The following is an 18,308-nucleotide window of genomic DNA, read 5'->3' as shown; positions in this document are numbered from 1 at the left end:
CCCGATCTATCTAATCCTATCCCGATCTATCTAATCCTATCCCGATCTATCTAATCCTATCCCGATCTATCTAATCCTATCCCGATCTATCTTATCCTATCCCGATCTATCTTATCCTATCCCGATCTATCTTATCCTATCCCGATCTATCTTATCCTATCCTATCCTATCCTGATCTATCTTATCCTAGCCTATCCTATCCTGCTCTATCTTATCCTATCCTATCCTGATCTATCTTATCCTATCCTATCCTATCCTGATCTATCTTATCCTATCCTATCTATCTCTAAAATATAATAGTGATCACATTCCATCTGTTCTGCGTGAGAGCTGGGAGAAGGGAAACCGCATTACACTGAATGGTGGCGGGAGAAAATGTGAGGACAAGTCTGATAATTGTAGAGCAGGCTCGCTCGCTTACCAGCACAACTATAGAACGGACCACACTTTGCTCTCATACCTAGTGTGATCAGTTTACTAGGAAAGCAGAGGGACTGGCAGGAACACCAGGGAATTCACACAAAGGAAGCAATACAAAGCAGGATACTTTTTTTTTTTAAATTTTTTTTAAATAAAAGTACACGGTACAGCAGGCACATATCGGGAATATGAAATTTGGGTTTACCGTACATATTCATTAAGTTATTGTAAAGTATTTTTTTTTTTTTTTTTTCAAGGTAAACGATGTTATACTTGCTATGGTATTGCAGAGTGGTCTCTTACCTCCCCCACTGGCACGGTTTCTGCTCCTTTTACAACTGCTCCCTTAGCAAGCTGTATACTCTTGAGCTGGGCTGTGTGCATCCATAGACACCCAGTGCTGCTCAGTCACACCTCCTGCTTCCTTCTTACTGGATTATACTGATCGCAGCAGGGTCCTGTGAGCAGAAAGAGCAGTGCTGCTGCAGACAGGACAGTACTGGATCTGTTGAATGGATGTTTGCGGCGGGGGCGGTTCTTCTCAACTAATATGTTTTTATCTTAATGCAGGAAATGCAGTATGGTAAAAACCCAATTTAGAGCTACTTTTTAAGTTTGGGATTAAAGCAAACTTGTGCAGGGTCAAAACTGGTCCACTTTAAAAGTTCACCTTTTTTGAAGAAAATTTAGTTCAGTAGTTGACCAGGGATAGGCTTTAAGTGTTTTTTATTCTTGCATGACAAATCATTTCTAAAAAGATAGGAATAAGAATGTGAAAGGTTAGATGAAGAAGCCAACTATTCTGACTCACTCACACTCCTGATTAGTCACTCAGTGGACTTTGTCTCTCTTGATCAGCTCCTGTTAGCGGCTTCCAGCGACCGCTTTAGGAAAAACTTGCCCATGGGTTAACATTGGGGTTGATTTACTCAAGGCGTAAAGGTTTTTCCTTTGGCAAAGTGAATATTGGTACATAACGTAAAGCTATGTTTACTGTGCATACCCAATTATGTGCAAGATAAAAATAAAATTTGTAAAACAAAATCCTGTTCTGTGAAGGTGCATTTAACCCGTTCGCACCTAAGGATAAAACAAATCTTAATGCTTAAGCCCAGCTTTGCAACTTTGACATGTGGTAGTAAAACCATACATATCCTCAACTACTTTGTTCATCCAGGTGGATTATACTGCGTTGTTTTTTTCCCTTTTTTTTTTTTATTTTTTTTACTATGGGCCAGTTCTCCTTTAATAAATTAAAATGTAGCTGTATTTTTTATTTTTTTTAGGTACTACCATAACCTACCATCAAAGAACCCCAAAAACTTTCTCCTGCTCCTGGCGATTGCAGAAATACCACATATGTGTATGTTAGTTTGTTTGTGCCCGTAGTACAGCCCTGAAACCATAGTGCGCACCCTGGCACTGACCTAGGTCAGACTTTTGATCTAGGTTATTTTGTATGTATGTGTCTCGATCTCAATCTCTCGTCCATTCAGAGACTGAAAACCCAGGGGTGGAAATTGTATTACGTTGGCACAAAGCTGGTAAAGTGAAACTTAACTTTCTTAATCAATTAGCTTTTTTCTGGATCGGTGTGTGAGGAAAGCCCGGTAACAGCTAGTTACCGGGTTTGTTGACGTTCTGTGACCAGCTGTGACTGGACACAGCTGGTCACGTGGTAAAGAGCCAATTTCATCAATTCCCGATTGCCGCTGTGTGCGCCGTGCACAGGGACAGTGCATGTGGCCGGCTGCGATTGGACACAGCCGGTGACATGGTAAAGAGCCATTTTTTTTATTGGCTCCTTACACTGATCGGGGATGGGCTATGTCCCGAGGGACACTCCAAATCCCCGATTGCCGCGCTGTGCGCCCCCGGGGGCATGGGAGAGCAGCGAGAATGGGTGGACGTCATATGACGTCTGCCCGGAGGGAGGAGACATTCCTGCCGGCGTCATTTTACAATGCGCCAGTAGAGAAGAGGTTAAATAAGATTTTGGCTCAAAACATTTTTTTTTTTTCCCCCCCCCCATGGACAAGCAGTTTAAAAAAAAAAAAAATAATAATAATTCAAACCCTGTACAGATATTTTGTACATTCACATCAGTCCCTGCCCTCAAGGAGGTTTCAATCTAAGGTTCCTAATTCACATTCATACATACACATAGGGGGGACATGTAAACTCTATGCAGGTAGTGCCGTGGTTGGGACTCGACTTGGTGACCCCAGTGCTGCCAGGCGGAAGTGCTAACCACTTGGCCATTGTGCCCCACCACTAAGGCATTTACGATGCCTTTGAAGTGCATATCAAACGCAGGAGTGCAGATTATTATTTTTTTTTTTTCTGCAGTAAAGCAGTGTGGATGACCATTTTTGAAGCTATGTTTGACCGGCTTTGCAGATTTTTTTTTAAGTCCTAATGAATTGTGTGGCGATATGAAGAATAAAAATACCTTTTTACTAATCGATATACAGCTATCACATGACCCAGTTCTTTCCCAGCCTGTCTGCAGGAGGAGCGTCTGGTCCTCTGTTACTGGTCACATGTTCAAAAAAACCGCCTTTGGAATAGAGAGTAAAAATAATTAGGATCAATTTTATTAAATTGTCATACAAATATATACCAGTATTTGAAATCAAATCTTTTATCAGCAATAACAGGGTGTGGGCAGATTTCTGTGCCCACCCCTCCAGCCCGTATCTTCGAATAAGAGGAAGGTGAAGCCTCCATTAATCTGCATGTAATATCCCACACCTATTGTGTTTAGCTGGCTTGTGGGAATAGAGGGAAGGGGGAGTGGTCTGTCATTTACCACTGTCTACGCTCACATTTGTGACTCTATAGTCACATGGGCTGCTCAGATATGACAGGGAGGAAATGCTCAGCATAGAAACTCACTGAAAAATTAGCATGTGCAGAGTTGCCACAACAGCTGCAAAATCTCTAGCTGAATTGGGGGCATGAACAGAAGAGGGAGATGGAGAGCAGCAGGATCAACCAGGTTTTTTGCAGAATACAGAAGATGAATCTCAGGGACTATGGACAGCATGTAATACACCATTTTATTGATCATTTTTTAAAATGTGGGTTTAGTGACACTTTAATTGAACAAGATTGAGTGCTCCAGTTTTAGTAACTCTTCCCCACTGTAACTTGTAGTAAGGTCTACCTAACACCTAGGTTTCTCAGATTTATGTGCTTCTGGAAAGCCTGTTTGGATATGAAAGGGTTCAATTTGTTCTCCAGAATCTGACCTAAATGAGCCTAATTATGCTACTGCTGTGGTTATTCTTTATAGAGATGACGAGTGTCTTTACAGTGCCCTCTGTAGTCTAGGACAGGAGTAGGAGTAGGCAGCCTCAACACTTCAGCTGTTGTAGAGCTACAAGTCCCATAAGGTATTGCAAGACCTGACAGCCACAGGCATGACTCAGAGGCCTAATGGGATTTGAGGTGTCACCATTGCTGGAGTGCTGAGGTTACCTGTCCCTGCTTTTATAGCATAACTAAAGGTATTTTTTGTGTGTGTTTTTAGGGGTTAATTTTAGGGATTAGTGTATGTGTGTGTGTGTATATGTGTATATATGTATATATATATATATATATATATATATATATATATATATATATATATATATATATATATATATATATATATATATATATATATATATATATATATATATATATATATATATATATATATATATATATAATATATATTCCCATGCCCAGCCCAATGGTTTTCAAAACGTTATCAAAAAACAATCAAGCAGTCAAAAATGAATCCTTTTTAGTTTCATCTGCTCTTAAAGGACACCGTCGACGGAACAGAGCCATGTGAAAGGGGCCTAAAGTTAAAACAAATTAGTGTCAGTGGCTCAGTTTCAGGGACCCTTCCTAGTAAGGGTTAATGTAAACTGATGGCTGATTATTACCATATTATCTCCCGATCTTTTCATTGCTGTCAGTCTCGTGTACACAGTGATGAAAAGATCAGGCGATAATAAGGTAATAATCAGGCATCAGTTTACATTAACCCTTACAGACTGGAAGGATCCCTGAAACTGAGTCACTGACGCTATTTGTTTTAACTTTTGAGTGCACTGGCAGCCGGCAGGGCTGTCCTGGGAGAGGTGGGGGGGAGCCGGGATGACGTCATCGAGGCGGTCATTCCTCAGCTTCAAATTGTTTAAGGCCGCATCACAATGCATCGATGCAATGATTAATTTCAACACCCCTAAAATAAATATATATATATATATATATATATATATATATATATATATATATATATATATATATATATATATATATATATATATATATATATATAAAAAATATACTTTTTTTTTTTTTTTTTTTTTTAATCTGTATGGAACTTTTTCTCCATTTGTCCTGTTGACTGTTATCAAAAGTGGAAGTAAAAGAAAGTCCCAAAGGTTGGGAAGGTTGGGTTGTCCTCAGAGCAGTAAGGCTCCATTCACACTTGTACGATTCTAAAGTTGTGTAACTTTGACTCCGCTTTGGATGGGTGTACCACTTGGATGCGACTTTGACCAATGATGGTGGACAACTGTTGCATATCTGTCACCTGTATGAGGTTGTATTCAAGTTTTGAGACTAGTTTTGTAACACACCAACAGATGGCAGCACAGGGGTGCATGCACAGTCACAGGGAGCACCGACATTCATACTTCAGTGTGCCAAAAGACCTCATCCTGTGTACATTGGGAGCTGTGCAACTGGTGCTATTCTGCCCATGTGCGTTACCATGTCTATTTTATCACAGACAGCAAGTTAGAACAAAGAGCAAACGTGAAATTCTGCATGAAACTTGACAAATCTGCCACCGTGACGTTTGGCATGATTTGGCAAGCTTACACTGATGCTACAATAAGTCGTTTGAGGGGTTTTGAGTGGCACGTGCGATTTTGATTTCTGATGATCATCATGTGCAAGTTGCCAAATAGTTTGGACATTTTCAGGGGTTAAGCTAGTTGGAAGGGCTTCCTGATCTCTCATTGTCTTCCACTTTTGAAGCATCCATGCCACTTAAAACCAGAATTTCAGTTTTTTTTCTTTGTCCTAACTTGATGCCCATGATGAAATGGCAGACGTGGTCAGAATAGCACCAGTTGCACAGCTCCCGATGTACACAGGGGAATGTCTTTTGGCACACTGACTTATGAAGGTTGGGAATCCCAGTTACTGTGCTTGCAGCCTATGTGCTGCCATCTGTTAGCGTGTTACAAAATTAGTCTCAAACCTTTTTGATACCACCTCCTTATAGCGTTCAGGTTCAACTTTCATGTGACTTTTGAGGGTATACATTGCAGTCTAGAACACTCGATCGCATGAAAGTCGGACCAAAGTAGTGCGGGAACCTTCTCTAAGTTGCACATTTTTGAATTGTCATTGAAAAATATGGGGGTGCAACTTGTCGTGTCTTTACTGTCCAAAGTCACATGAAAAGCCGCACACGCGTGAAGGGATTTTACCCTTTTGGCTATGGGACAGGTAGTGAAGGTAAATCTCCTCAATAGGACACAGCTGACAAAAAAGCCTGACAGGTTACAACACCTGATCAAAAATGGGGGGGGGGGGGTTTGTCTATAGTTTTGAATATCTAGTTCAGATCTCGTGTGACTCCTAGCTTTTTTGGCTTTTGTACAGTTTTCGGTGTCCTGTTCAGAATTGTACAGCAAAGCGAAGAGTAAATCCCTGTAACTCGTAGCAGACTTTCAGAATTCTTCCTTGACCTAAATGCAGTGAATTAAAATCTGATTGGACACCATGGATACTGCAGGTTTCTTATATTCTTATTAGTCACCTGTGAAATATTCTGACGTGCAGGAAGAGGGCAGCACCTCCCTATGAAGTGGATCCATTGAAATCCTGTCCGATTCTCCAAAGCTCATGTTATCTGCTATGTGTTACATCTGGATTACTGTCTACATTGTTAATCTGCCTTGTAAATATAAAAAGTATTTTCCTATAGTACATTAGCATAATCTGGTCTGCTAAATACGACACAACTGTCATTCATCGCTGTACTATGAATTAAAAATTCAGATAGTGGGAAACTTTTGTCTATTAACAATTCTGGGTTCTGTGTCCCCTCATTCCAGAATAACTTCCCCTTTTAGGGGGACTTCTCTTTAAAAATGCAATCAATTTAGCCTGGAGTTGGGGTAATAAGCAGTGCAGTGGCTTTGTGATAAAGGACAATAGCTTAGCAGTCAGTTTCACCTTTTTGTCTGATCTTTTGCTTGACCGTGGAATCTGATTGGTTGTTTGCTACAGTTTGCACATGATTGCCCATTAGACAAATTTTATGGAATTGTTTCTAGTTGTACATTTTTGTAAGATTATCATCAATTGTAGATATTGGTAGATAACTGACTTTTGGTTCACACACTCCTATTTCTGCTGCAGGTTTGAAAGCACAGTGCAAGTTGGCAAGCTGCAGGACCTCATCAACCGCAGTAAGATGGCGAGATGCAGAGGGCGCTTCGTCTGCCCGGTTATTCTCTACAAGGGAAAGGTATGTGGTTTCGAACCAAAAATTAGCCTCCCTCTCCTAGTGTGGAATCTCCTGGCTGAGCATTTGTTCAGAACAATTCGGTCATTTTTGGATGTCCTCTGCTACACTTGGGCTCGGTTTGCATATATGCGAATTGGATGCCTTTTTAACCGTATCCAATTTGCATACAGTGGGTACAGAAAGCATTCAGACCCCCTTAAATTTTTCACTCTTTGTTATATTGCAGCCATTTGCTAAAATCATTTAAGTTCATTCTTCTTCCTCATGAATGTACACATAGCACCCCATACTGACAGAAAAACACAGAATTGTTGACATTGTTGCAGATTTATTAAAGAAAAACTGAAATATCACATGGTCCTAAGTATTCAGACCCTTTGCTCAGTATTTAGTAGAAGCCCCCTTTTGATCTAATACAGCCAGGAGTCTTTTTGGGAAAGATGCAACAAGTCTTTCACACCTGGATTTGGGGATCCTCTGCCATTCCTCCTTGCAGATCCTCTCCAGTTCTCTCAGGTTGGATGGTAAACGTTGGTGGACAGCCATTTTTAGGTCTCTCCAGAGATGCTCAATTGGGTTTAAGTCAGGGCTCTGGCTGGGCCATTCAAGAACAGTCACGGAGTTGTTGTGAAGCCACTCCTTCGTTATTTTAGCTGTGTGCTTAGGGTCATTGTCTTGTTGGAAGGTAAACCTTCGGCCCAGTCTGAGGTCCAGAGCACTCTGGAGAAGGTTTTTGTCCAGGATATCCCTGTACTTGGCCGCATTCATCTTTCCCTCGATTGCAACCAGTCGTCCTGTCCCTGCAGCTGAAAAACACCCCCCACAGCATGATGCTGCCACCACCATGCTTCACTGTTGGGACTGTATTGGACAGGTGATGAGCAGTGCCTGGTTTTCTCCACACATACCGCTTAGAATTAAGGCCAAAAAGATCTATTTTGGTCTCATCAGACCAGAGAATCTTATTTCTCACCATCTTGGAGTCCTTCAGGTGTTTTTTAGCAAACTCCATGCGGGCTTTCATGTGTCTTACACTGAGGAGAGGCTTCCGTCGGGCCACTCTGCCATAAAGCCCCGACTGGTGGAGGGCTGCAGTGATGGTTGACTTTCTACAACTTTCTCCCATCTCCTGACTGCATCTCTGGAGCTCAGCCACAGTGATCTTTGGGTTCTTCTTTACCTCTCTCACCAAGGCTCTTCTCCCCCGATAGCTCAGTTTGGCCGGACGGCCAGCTCTAGGAAGGGTTCTGGTCGTCCCAAACGTCTTCCATTTGAGGATTATGGAGGCCACTGTGCTCTTAGGAACCTTAAGTGCAGCAGAAATCTTTTTGTAACCTTGGCCAGATCTGTGCCTTGCCACAATTCTGTCTCTGAGCTCTTCAGGCAGTTCCTTTTGACCTCATGATTCTCATTTGCTCTGACATGCATTGTGATCTGGAAGGTCTTATATAGACAGGTGTGTGGCTTTCCTAATCCAGTCTAATCAGTATAATCAAACACAGCTGGACTCAAATGAAGGTGTAGAACCATCTCAAGGATGATCAGAAGAAATGGAAAGCACCTGAGTTAAATATGAGTGTCACAGCAAAGGGTCTGAATACTTGGGACCATGTGATATTTCAGTTTTTCTTTTTTAATAAATCTGCAACAATGTCAACAATTCTGTGTTTTTCTGTCAGTATGGGGTGCTATGTGTACATTCATGAGGAAGAAGAATGAACTTAAATGATTTTAGCAAATGGCTGCAATATAACAAAGAGTGAAAAATTTAAGGGGGTCTGAATACTTTCCGTACCCACTGTAAGTGGAGCCAGTTCACGCATGTGCAGGGCAGCTGCAGTGCTATTGCAAAAAGGGTCCGCAAAGCCGATATGCACTTTCCCCAATATTGGCCCCTGAGGTTACCGATTTTATTGCCGCTATTTCGGGAAAGTGCTGTACCGGAGTGATGCCTGCAGCTAGAGGCATCACCCCGGTACTGGCGTCCATAGTAATGTCAACAGATGTGGCTGAGAAGCCACTCCGCTGTTATTACAAGGAGCGGGAGGGGGCACGGCCGCCGAAGAGAAGACCCGATCAAAGCCACATTCGCCTCTGATCGGGTCTCCATGTTCTTTACACTGAAGAATGGGGATAGTCCTCAGTGCTGAGAAATGGACAGAAACTTACCGTATTTGCCGGTGCCTATAAGATGACTTTTTAACCTTAAAAACATCCCCCAAAAATAGGGGGTCGTCTTTTACGTGGAGTATAAAATGTGAGGGCTACTTTACATGGCTCAAAAAAAAAAAAAAAAACGTCCCTATTAATATCCACAAACGTACCTATTAATCTCCAAGGTAAGTACACAGGGTGTAATCTCTCAAAGCGCTGGCTGTGCAGGAATACTGTACCGGTATGTACCGTAGCCTCAGCTACATAAGTATATCATGCTGAGCCAATCACAGTGAGTGATGTATTCTATTATTGAATACAAAGGCTGTTCGGATTGGCAGTCAGAGAGAGTAATATCAGCCCACCTCCCTGACGCCGCCAATCCGAGCAGGCTTTGTATTCAATAATAGAATACATCGCTCAGCATGGTATACTGTATGTAGCCGAAGCTACGGTACATACCGGTACAGTATTCCCGCACATCCAGCCAGCGCTTTGAGAGATTACACCCTGTGTACGTACCTTGGAGATTAATAGGTACGTTTTGTATACTTACCCTGCTTGGAGATTAACAGGGACGTTTGTTTTGGGCCATGTAAAGTAGTCCTCACATTTTATACTCCGCTACGGTACAGAAGGGGGGTAGTCTTGTACGGCAAGTTTAACCCAAAACCTATGTTTTAACTTGAAAATTAGGGGGTCGTCTTATACGCCTGAAAATACAGTATCCATCTATTTATTCTGCAACAGGACAACAACCCCAAACTTAGGCAATGTCCCTGTTAAACGGTAACGGTATCCCTTTTGGATAAGGATTTACATAAATAAAAGCGGATTGTTGCAAGCACCCCTGTCAGTGGTAAATTGTTTGTCCCAACCTGCAACAGCTAAATCTGTAAGATAATTTGTGCTGTTCAAAAACAGACTTACTGGCCAGATCGCCAGGTGGGAAAAAGGAAACCAAGCCTAAAGAAAATGAATGCAGCCACCACATCTAAGAATCTGTAAACTGCAAAATGTTTGCTTTTTTACTGCTTTGAGGTAAACAAGATGTCAGTTATCTGCCCTAATGCAGAGCTTCTCTATGTAACCCCAGAGGAAGGTCTGGAGATTCCTTTAAACATGTATTCCTGCCTGTATCTCATTTGAATGCAGGTATTGTTTTCCACCCAGCTCCTTCAATTTATTAATCAAGGTGTCAGGCGGGAGGCAGCCGCCAGGGCTAGTTACTGAGGGAACTTCAACTGGTTAATCGGGAACCTGACACAATTCTCTGCATGTTTGGCCAGCTTAAGTGGCAGAAATGGGAGCTCTGGCACTGTCCCCAGATGAATGGAAGGGTTTGACTTAAAGCGGAATTCCACCCAAAAGTGGAACTACTGCTCATTTGCTTCATCCCCCCTTCGGTGCCACATTTGGCACCTTTCAGGGGGGAGGGAGGAACGGGTACCTGTGTTTGACAGGTACCCTTCCCCACTTCCAGGAGACGGCGCCGCCATCCCTCGGAAGTTTGGCCCCCTCCTCTGTCCCCCGCTGCTGTGCCAATCCAAATGCGCAGCGCGCTTCGCGCATGTGCATTAGGGTCCCGGCCGTGTACCCTCACCGGCAATGGCGGCGGCAGCACCCGGCAGCCGATGGAAACATCAGCTGCGGTGCCGACATCGCTGGACTCCAGGACAGGCAAGTGTCCTAATATTAAATCAGCGGCTACAGTATGTGTAGCTGCTGACTTTTTTTTTAATTTTTGGAGGGGGTGAGGCTGGAACACCGCTTTAACCACCTTTTGCCATTCATAATTGAAAATATGTAATCTAATTATCGAGCGTCTTCAAAGGATGTTATTTTACTTGATGATTCACTTTTTATTGCAGCACATCTGCAGGTCGGCAACACTGGCTGGGTGGGGAGAGTTGTATGGAAGAACTGGGTATAACTACATTTTCTCAGGTAGGTTCACCATAACAGTCACTCAAATGTGTATGTTAAATCCCAACTGAGTTTTTTTTTTTTTTTTTAAATCAAAAGCAACTTTATTGTGTACCGAACAGTCACAAATAATATACAAAAGGAAACCGCGGCATAGAACAGCGCTCTGAACAAGAACACTGGAAAAAAAAAGATTAGAAAAAAAGACACAAACAAACTGCATCATAACCACTCGTAAAAGGACAATTATCAAAGAAAAGGCACGGGATCCCCAATAAAGCTGGAACCAGATAGCACAGCAGTAGCTCCATTCCAAAGCTTTAGGATATACAGGTGGAAGAAGAGTTCATCCACGATCCCAAACCTTGTTAGATTTACCTGGGCAACCCCTATTGACGTAGATCAGTTTCTTATTAGGGAGAGTATTATTTACTTCATTGATCCAGGTTGCCAGGGAAGATAGTTACGGTTGAATCCACTCTCTAGCTAAGTTTTTACGGGCACTAAAAATTTAACCGTTTTCTTATTGAGTTCATCATCCGGGAAAAGTCCCAGTAGGCAAAGTCTAGGCCCAACTGAGTTTTTAGTTTAATTTTGTCTGAACACTTTCCAGATAATTTGAAGCAAAGGGTGTGAAAAGTCTTGCAGCTAATTTTGTTCAGTGAGCAGCCACAGCCTGAGTAGACAAGCCTGTGTGGAAGCAGTGGTCTCTCTGCAGTTACAGTATAACTATAGACAAAACATTTTTCTTTTTGGATAGAGTATGGGAGGGTTATAACCCATGTCAGACATCAGTGTCCCATTGCGTAGATTTACCGTTGCACCCTGTCCCATAACCAAACAGGAAGTGAGAGGGGAATTCCTTGAGGATCCCCAGGTTTCCAGAACCCCCATTGGAAAATGTCCCCTCTTACATTTCTGGGGACAACCAAAAATTTGGGATTTTCTCAACAGTGCACAGACAATAAAAACAGACGGGATCTAACCCCTTGACAATCTATCCAAAACAGAAAAAAAATGTTTTGCCTTTAGTTATACTTTTGCATGCTATTTTTTTTTTTTTTCAATCCGCAGGGAACATGAACTTTGCTGATTCCAAAACTAATAAAATCTGCTGTTTATCCCATGTCAACATTTTTTGCAAAAACTTTCTAACTATTCCCTCCCAACCTCTGAACAAAGTATTACCTAAAGTGGTTCTAAAGGTTTAACCTTTTTTTTACCTTCATGCATGAAGGTAAAAAACTTCTTTGCAGCAGCCCCCCCAATATCTACCGGAGAGAGAGCCTTGGCACTCTGTGGACTCTCCGTAACAGTTAGCTCCTGCTGCTGTCAATTACAGCCAGTGAGCCAATGAAAAGAGGGGGTGAGGCTGAGCGGTGGCTCTGTTTGTAAATGGACAAGCAGAACAGCGGCTTGAGTGAGCCTACATGGGTGCCCCATTGCAAGAGGCTTGCTTTGGCTGAACTCAGCAGGAGGGAGGGGCCAGGAGCGCTGGTGGTGGACCTGAGAAGAGGATTGGGGCTGTTGTGTGCAAAACCACTACACAGAGCGTGACTTGTTTGTTAAAAAAAAAAAAAAAGTAAAATTGCCTTTTTTAATCTCACATTGGTTGGTTGTAAAGGCTAAAGGTTTTTACCTTCATGCATTCTATGCATGATGGTAACAAACCTTCAGTGTGCACCTCCCACCTCAGCCCCCCTAATACTCACCTTTGCCTGATCTCAATCCAGCAATGTGCATGAAACCTAAGGCTCTCCCAGGTTTCTACCTCCTGATTGGCCCGAACGGATGCTCCATGCACCCCTATGGAGCAGGGGATGTCAGCGGAGACATGTCCGCTGCTATCGGATCCGATCCTGTCAGTGAAATCCAGACAGATGGAAACCCTATTTTCCATCTGTCTGGAGGATCAGATCGGATGAAAACAGACCGGCGGTCTTTTTCATCCGATATCCCATAGAGTAGAGCAGGGCTCTGACAGCTCCGTCTCTGCAAAGTAAGCGGAAACTGAGCTGTCACCTGCCTGCTCAGCGGGGATCGGCGGAACGATCCCCGCTGAGAAAAACGGAGTCCGCCGGGCGCACATCTCGCGTGAATGGACCCTAAGGCTGCGTTCACACTTATGCAAATTGGATGCAAGTTTCTCCAGAGTCCAGAGAAGTGGAGTGTATCCAGCTGATAGACCTACACTTGAAAAAAGAGCGAGCATGCCCAGAGTGAGCTTTGCGCACTCTCTGAAACGCATCGTGTCACCACTAGCTCCGGTGACGTCACGCAGCGTACGCTGCATTCCAATCTGGTCCCCCGGACATCAGCCGAAGGAGGAAGAATCTTCGGCCGGCTTCTCCCCGCCTACCGGTTCCGCCGCATTGACTGGATACACTCCACTTCTTGGGACTTTTTTGGACTCATTCCATCCATCCCGGACCACCGGAGCCATCTATGCCTACTACTTCCTACTCATGTGTGAGTTACTACTTATTGTAATTACATTGTTACATTAAATACTGCACTTAGAGACCCTCTGTTTTGCTTTTATTCGTATCCACAGGACTGACTTCTCTGTGTTTCGGAGCTAGCCCTTTGAGCGTTTTAATGCAATACCTCCTATCAACATTGTGACTTTTCTTTGGACTCACACATCTATATTATGGACTAGAAAGTGTCCCTTTAACCACTTACGGCCATGTGTTTTTTTTTTTAGCCCTGTCCAGAACCCCATTTTTATCCATACCATTTTTACACTCACTCCTGAGAGTTTGTTCGGAGCGCTTGTCTTTTTTTTTTTTTCCCTTTTTTACTGAAAAATACATGCAGCCACTGCATCAAAGGGCGGGATGGTAAGCAACTTGTAAAAGGATCATGTGCGGTGTTATCTGGATTTGCAGCAAGTTCCAGGAATATTTCTAAAGTATTCCTGCAGTGCGTAGTGCGATGCTGAGAAAGCAGACGTGGTGAGAGGTTTTGGCCTAGAGCCATATGTCATGTTAGTCTGATCTCCTCTTCCTATATTCTTCCCTTCAGGGGGCGCTGACGATGCTTGTGCTGATACAGAAGTAGCCGATGACGACGATGTTGCGGCCAGGTATGCTGAAAAGTACCAACTTGTACAGTGGAATGCCCTTCTGTTTTAACATTGGTTCATTTTATACCCCTTCATTCAATCCTAATTTTTGGAGTTTTTCATCTCAAATGTCTGAACACCATAGTCCTTTACGTATTATACAGGTTTTATATAGCGCCAGTGTGCAGTGCTTTACAATAATGGGGAGAAAGTACGATTACAAAACAGTTTAATACAGAAGGAATAGGAGGGCTCTGCTCATGCAGCTTACAATCTTATGAATAAATCGCTAAATATATAGCCAGGTATTTTTATATTCTGTAAGTATAAAATGAAATCTCATGCTGAAATACTAATGAACCTTTTTTTCAGTTCAAACCTTGCTTCTCATTTGCACTTTCAGAAACGGGGATTCACAATTTGACAAGGTCCGGGGTCATGACATTAAACTGTTAAAATACCTCTCCGTGCGGTATATCTGCGACTTGATGGTGGAGAATAAGAAAGTCAAGTTTGGTGTAAAGTAAGTTTTTACATCGTGAATTGCTAGAAGTTTGCGCAAACATTATATAACCTTTTTTAAAGTGTTTCTACTCTCTGAAAAAAAAATGAGCCAGCAGCTACAAATCCTGTAACTTCTGCCTTTTAAAAAAAAAAAAAGGCCCCTTACCTTTCCAGGGATCCAGCGCCTCACCTAGGCTAGGTCATCACTGGTCTTCAGGTCGATGGCACCGGCAGTTTTAGTGTGGGAAGCTGGCTGTAACCGCTTTTGGCTTCACGGTCAGCTTTCTATTGCGCATGCACAAGCCAGCAAAGCTGCGATTTTTAACTGGTCCCACAGCCTTCTGTGACATGTTCCAGAAAACTAGTGCGTGGGTCTCTTCTACCTCCATGAGGAAGCCACCTTTATGGAGTTGCGTTTAGGAGCTTTGGCAAAAAAAGCCAAAAGCTCTTAAACTCAAGTTTAGGAGCTGCTTGTGTACATGAAGCCTAAGGGCTCTTTCACACGGTCCGCCTCCGTAGGCGGATCCGTGCTGCTCAGCGGGGATCGATCCGCCGATCCCCACTGAGCCGGCGGATGACAGCTCCGTCTCCGCTTGCAGTGCGGATAGGGAGGTGTCACAGCCCCCGCTGCTCTCTATGGGGAATCGGATGAGAGCGGACCGCCTGTCCGCTCTCATCCGATCCGATCCCCAGGACGGATGGAAAATAGGGTTTCCATCCGTCCGGATTTCACGGACAGGATCGGATGCGGGTGTCAGCGGACATGTCACCGCTGACATCCGCTGCTCCATAGGGCTGAATGGGGCATCCGATCAGATCCGCCTAAAAAACTGACAAACGGATCTGATCGGACCGCCCGTGTGAAAGAGCCCTAAGAAGGTCAGAGGATTTACTTATGGCTCTTTTCCACTGCATGAAACCGAACGGTTCGGCTTGCTTTTGCGCTTTTCCACTGCATGGTATGGTGTAGGAACAGTTCGGTACAGTACGGTACGGCGGCGCTTTTCCACTACATGGAACAGAACGGTATGGCTCGCTTAAACAGTACCGCCTCAGTTGTGGTTCCAAGAGGGCCGTACCTATACCATATCCCACAATCCTTTGCATGCAGCCTTGACGGTTTGTCACTGCTAGCCACTGATTGGTCAGAGAATCGTTGTTATCCCACCCACTTTAGTGAAAAAGCAAACCGTACCGTTCCAACACCGTACCATGCAGGGGAAAACCAAACCGAGCCAAGCAGGGCCGAGTGGAGTCGAGCCGGTACTTGTAGTGGAAAAGTGCCATTAGCTGCTTCCCCTTTTGTGTTACTTGGGCCCTCACATAATGCAGCCCAGAGGAAATCACATTTTCACAAGAATCTAGAGGCTTGACCAGCTTCCATGCAGATGGCTGCAGGAAAGCACAGAGGCATCAAACATGGAAGGGGCTTTTGCACTGGGAGTTTGAGTAATCGGCACAACCATCAAAGCTCTGATGCCAGTATGACGATGTCTATGGACTGCGTATCTGGGCCTTTCTGGTCAGAACTGGGTCAGGTTTTGCTCATTCATGACACTTGCTAAGCTCATTACAATGGAAAAAGTCCTGGTGGTTGATCATTAGATTCCTTGGTCAGGTATGCTGTAGGTACTGTGTCGATGGACTTTAGATTTGTGTCCATGACTTCAGTTTACAAGCTTCTGAAATCCTTGATGGGTACATTTTACCTGCAGTTTCCTTCCTTCTGACCTGCTTTGAAGCAGGTTTTCCAGTTCCAGAAACCTGTTTGCAATGCAATACCCTCAAACAAGGCCCTACTGACTAACTTATAATTTTTTTTTTTGACTCTACATTTACAGTTGTACCCCCCCAATTTTTGAATTTGTCCCTTTTTTTTTTTTTTTTTTTTTTTTCTAGTGTCACATCCTCAGAAAAAGTGGATAAAGCCCAACGGTATGCAGACTTCACGCTTCTGTCTATCCCTTATCCAGGTAAAGAATTTTATTTGGTAATCTAGGTGTGTGGTGTGTTTGTTTTTTTTTTTTTTGTTTTTTTAGATTTTTTTTTTTTTTCTTAACCACTTTAGCCCCGGAGGATTTTCCTGCTTTACGTCTAGGCCACTTTTTGCAACTTGGCACTGCGCGACTTTAACTGACAATTGCGCGGTCATGCAACGCCGTACCCAAACAAAATTTACATCCTTTTTTTTTTCCCCACAAACAGAGCTTTCTTTTGGTGGTATTTTATCACCTCTGCGCTTTTCATTTTTTGCGATATTAATAAAAAAAGAGCAAAGATTTTGTGGAAAAAAAATTGACATTTTCTACTTTGACAGTTAAAAAATATCCAATATATTCAATTTTTGTCATATATTTAGGCCAAAATGTATTTAGCTACATGTCTTTGACAAAAAAATCCTCAATGAGCGTATTTTTAACCGCTTTAAGACCGGAAGATTTTACCCCATTCCTGACCAGGCTATATTTTGCGATTCGGCACTGCGTTACTTTAACAGACAATTGCGAGGTCATGCAACGCTGTACCCAAATTAAATTTGTCCTTTTTTTCCCCACAAATAGAGCTTTCTTTTGGTTGTATTTGATCACCGGTGCGATTTTTTTTTTTTTTTTTTTTTTTTTTTTTTTTTTTTTTTTTTTTTTTGCGGGACTGCAACATTGTGGCGGACAGATCGGACCCCTGACTGACAATTTTGGGGGTACCAGTGACATTACTACAGTAATCAGTGCTATAAATATGCACTGTTACTGTAATAATGACACTGGCAGGGAAGGGGTTAACTTGGTGATCAAGGGGTTAAATGTATGCCTCATGCTTACTGACGTGTGTGGGGGGAGGGGGTTGTGTGACACAGACACAGATCGCAGGTTCAGCTATGCTGAATCCTGTAATCTGTGACTGCCTGTCAGAGGAGATCCGCCCGCTTTGTTTACACAAGTGGGTGGATTTCCTCACTCGATCCCCGACGATCGGGGAAGAGTGGCGGTGATCACCGCCTCTCCTCCCCTGGCCCGCTGTGTCTGAATACAGCGGGAGCGAGCCTTCGGCAGCGCGCGCGTGCCACCGAGAGGAGGCGGGATCCAGCGACGTATGTCTACGTCGCTGGACAATAACAAGCCACTTTTCCGCAGTACCAGCTCAGTAAGCGGTCAGCAAGTGGTTAAAGCCCAGCTCCAGGCAATATGTTGTCTCCACATTGCAAAGGTCAGATCCTGACCATCTGGTCTGAATCCACCCGGAAGCCTGGACCTGCACCTGGCTCAGCCTCTCGGAGATCACTGAGAGCCTGAGCCAGCCCCTCCCGCTCCAGTGAGCACTGTAGGGGAGAGCAGAGAGTTGGTGACTGACAGTCCCAGTGCTCTACTCTGTGCAGGGAGGGGAGAACTTGGCAACCAGTGGTGTTCGCTCAGTTCTCACTGCAGAACCGACAGGGGGACAGATGCAGCATCAGATTGGGCAAGCGAGTATAAGTGTGGGTTTTTTTATTCCCATACTACTCTAACTATATATACATGAGTATTCTTGTGTGTGTGTATATGTACATCTATCTGAAAGATCTGCATAGTGTTTTTATTTTAATTTTTTTCAGGCTGTGAATTTTTTAAAGATTACAAGGACCGGGACTATGCTGCAGAAGGCCTTGTTTTTAACTGGAAGCAGGTAGGTGTGGTTTCTGCTGAATATGCCAGC

General features: G+C 43.5%; 1 protein-coding gene across 1 annotated transcript in view; it reads left to right on the top strand.

Annotated features, from left to right (window-relative positions):
- The window catches only part of MTMR14 (myotubularin related protein 14), an 86,525-nt gene that overhangs the window by 11,955 nt on the left and 56,262 nt on the right, over nucleotides 1-18,308 (top strand). Inside the window, exons 3-8 of the mRNA XM_082265920.1 lie at nucleotides 6,859-6,967; nucleotides 10,993-11,068; nucleotides 14,075-14,135; nucleotides 14,518-14,637; nucleotides 16,518-16,591; nucleotides 18,208-18,278. Coding sequence (XP_082122046.1) covers nucleotides 6,859-6,967; nucleotides 10,993-11,068; nucleotides 14,075-14,135; nucleotides 14,518-14,637; nucleotides 16,518-16,591; nucleotides 18,208-18,278 — 511 coding nt within the window. The remainder of the gene's footprint in view (nucleotides 1-6,858; nucleotides 6,968-10,992; nucleotides 11,069-14,074; nucleotides 14,136-14,517; nucleotides 14,638-16,517; nucleotides 16,592-18,207; nucleotides 18,279-18,308) is intronic.

Source organism: Pelophylax lessonae, assembly GCF_965119305.1.
Source record: "Pelophylax lessonae genome assembly, chromosome: 8".
NCBI classification, from domain to species: domain Eukaryota; kingdom Metazoa; phylum Chordata; class Amphibia; order Anura; family Ranidae; genus Pelophylax; species Pelophylax lessonae.
The sequence above is the reverse complement of the archived record's forward strand: the minus strand, read 5'-3'. Positions and strand labels throughout refer to the sequence as shown.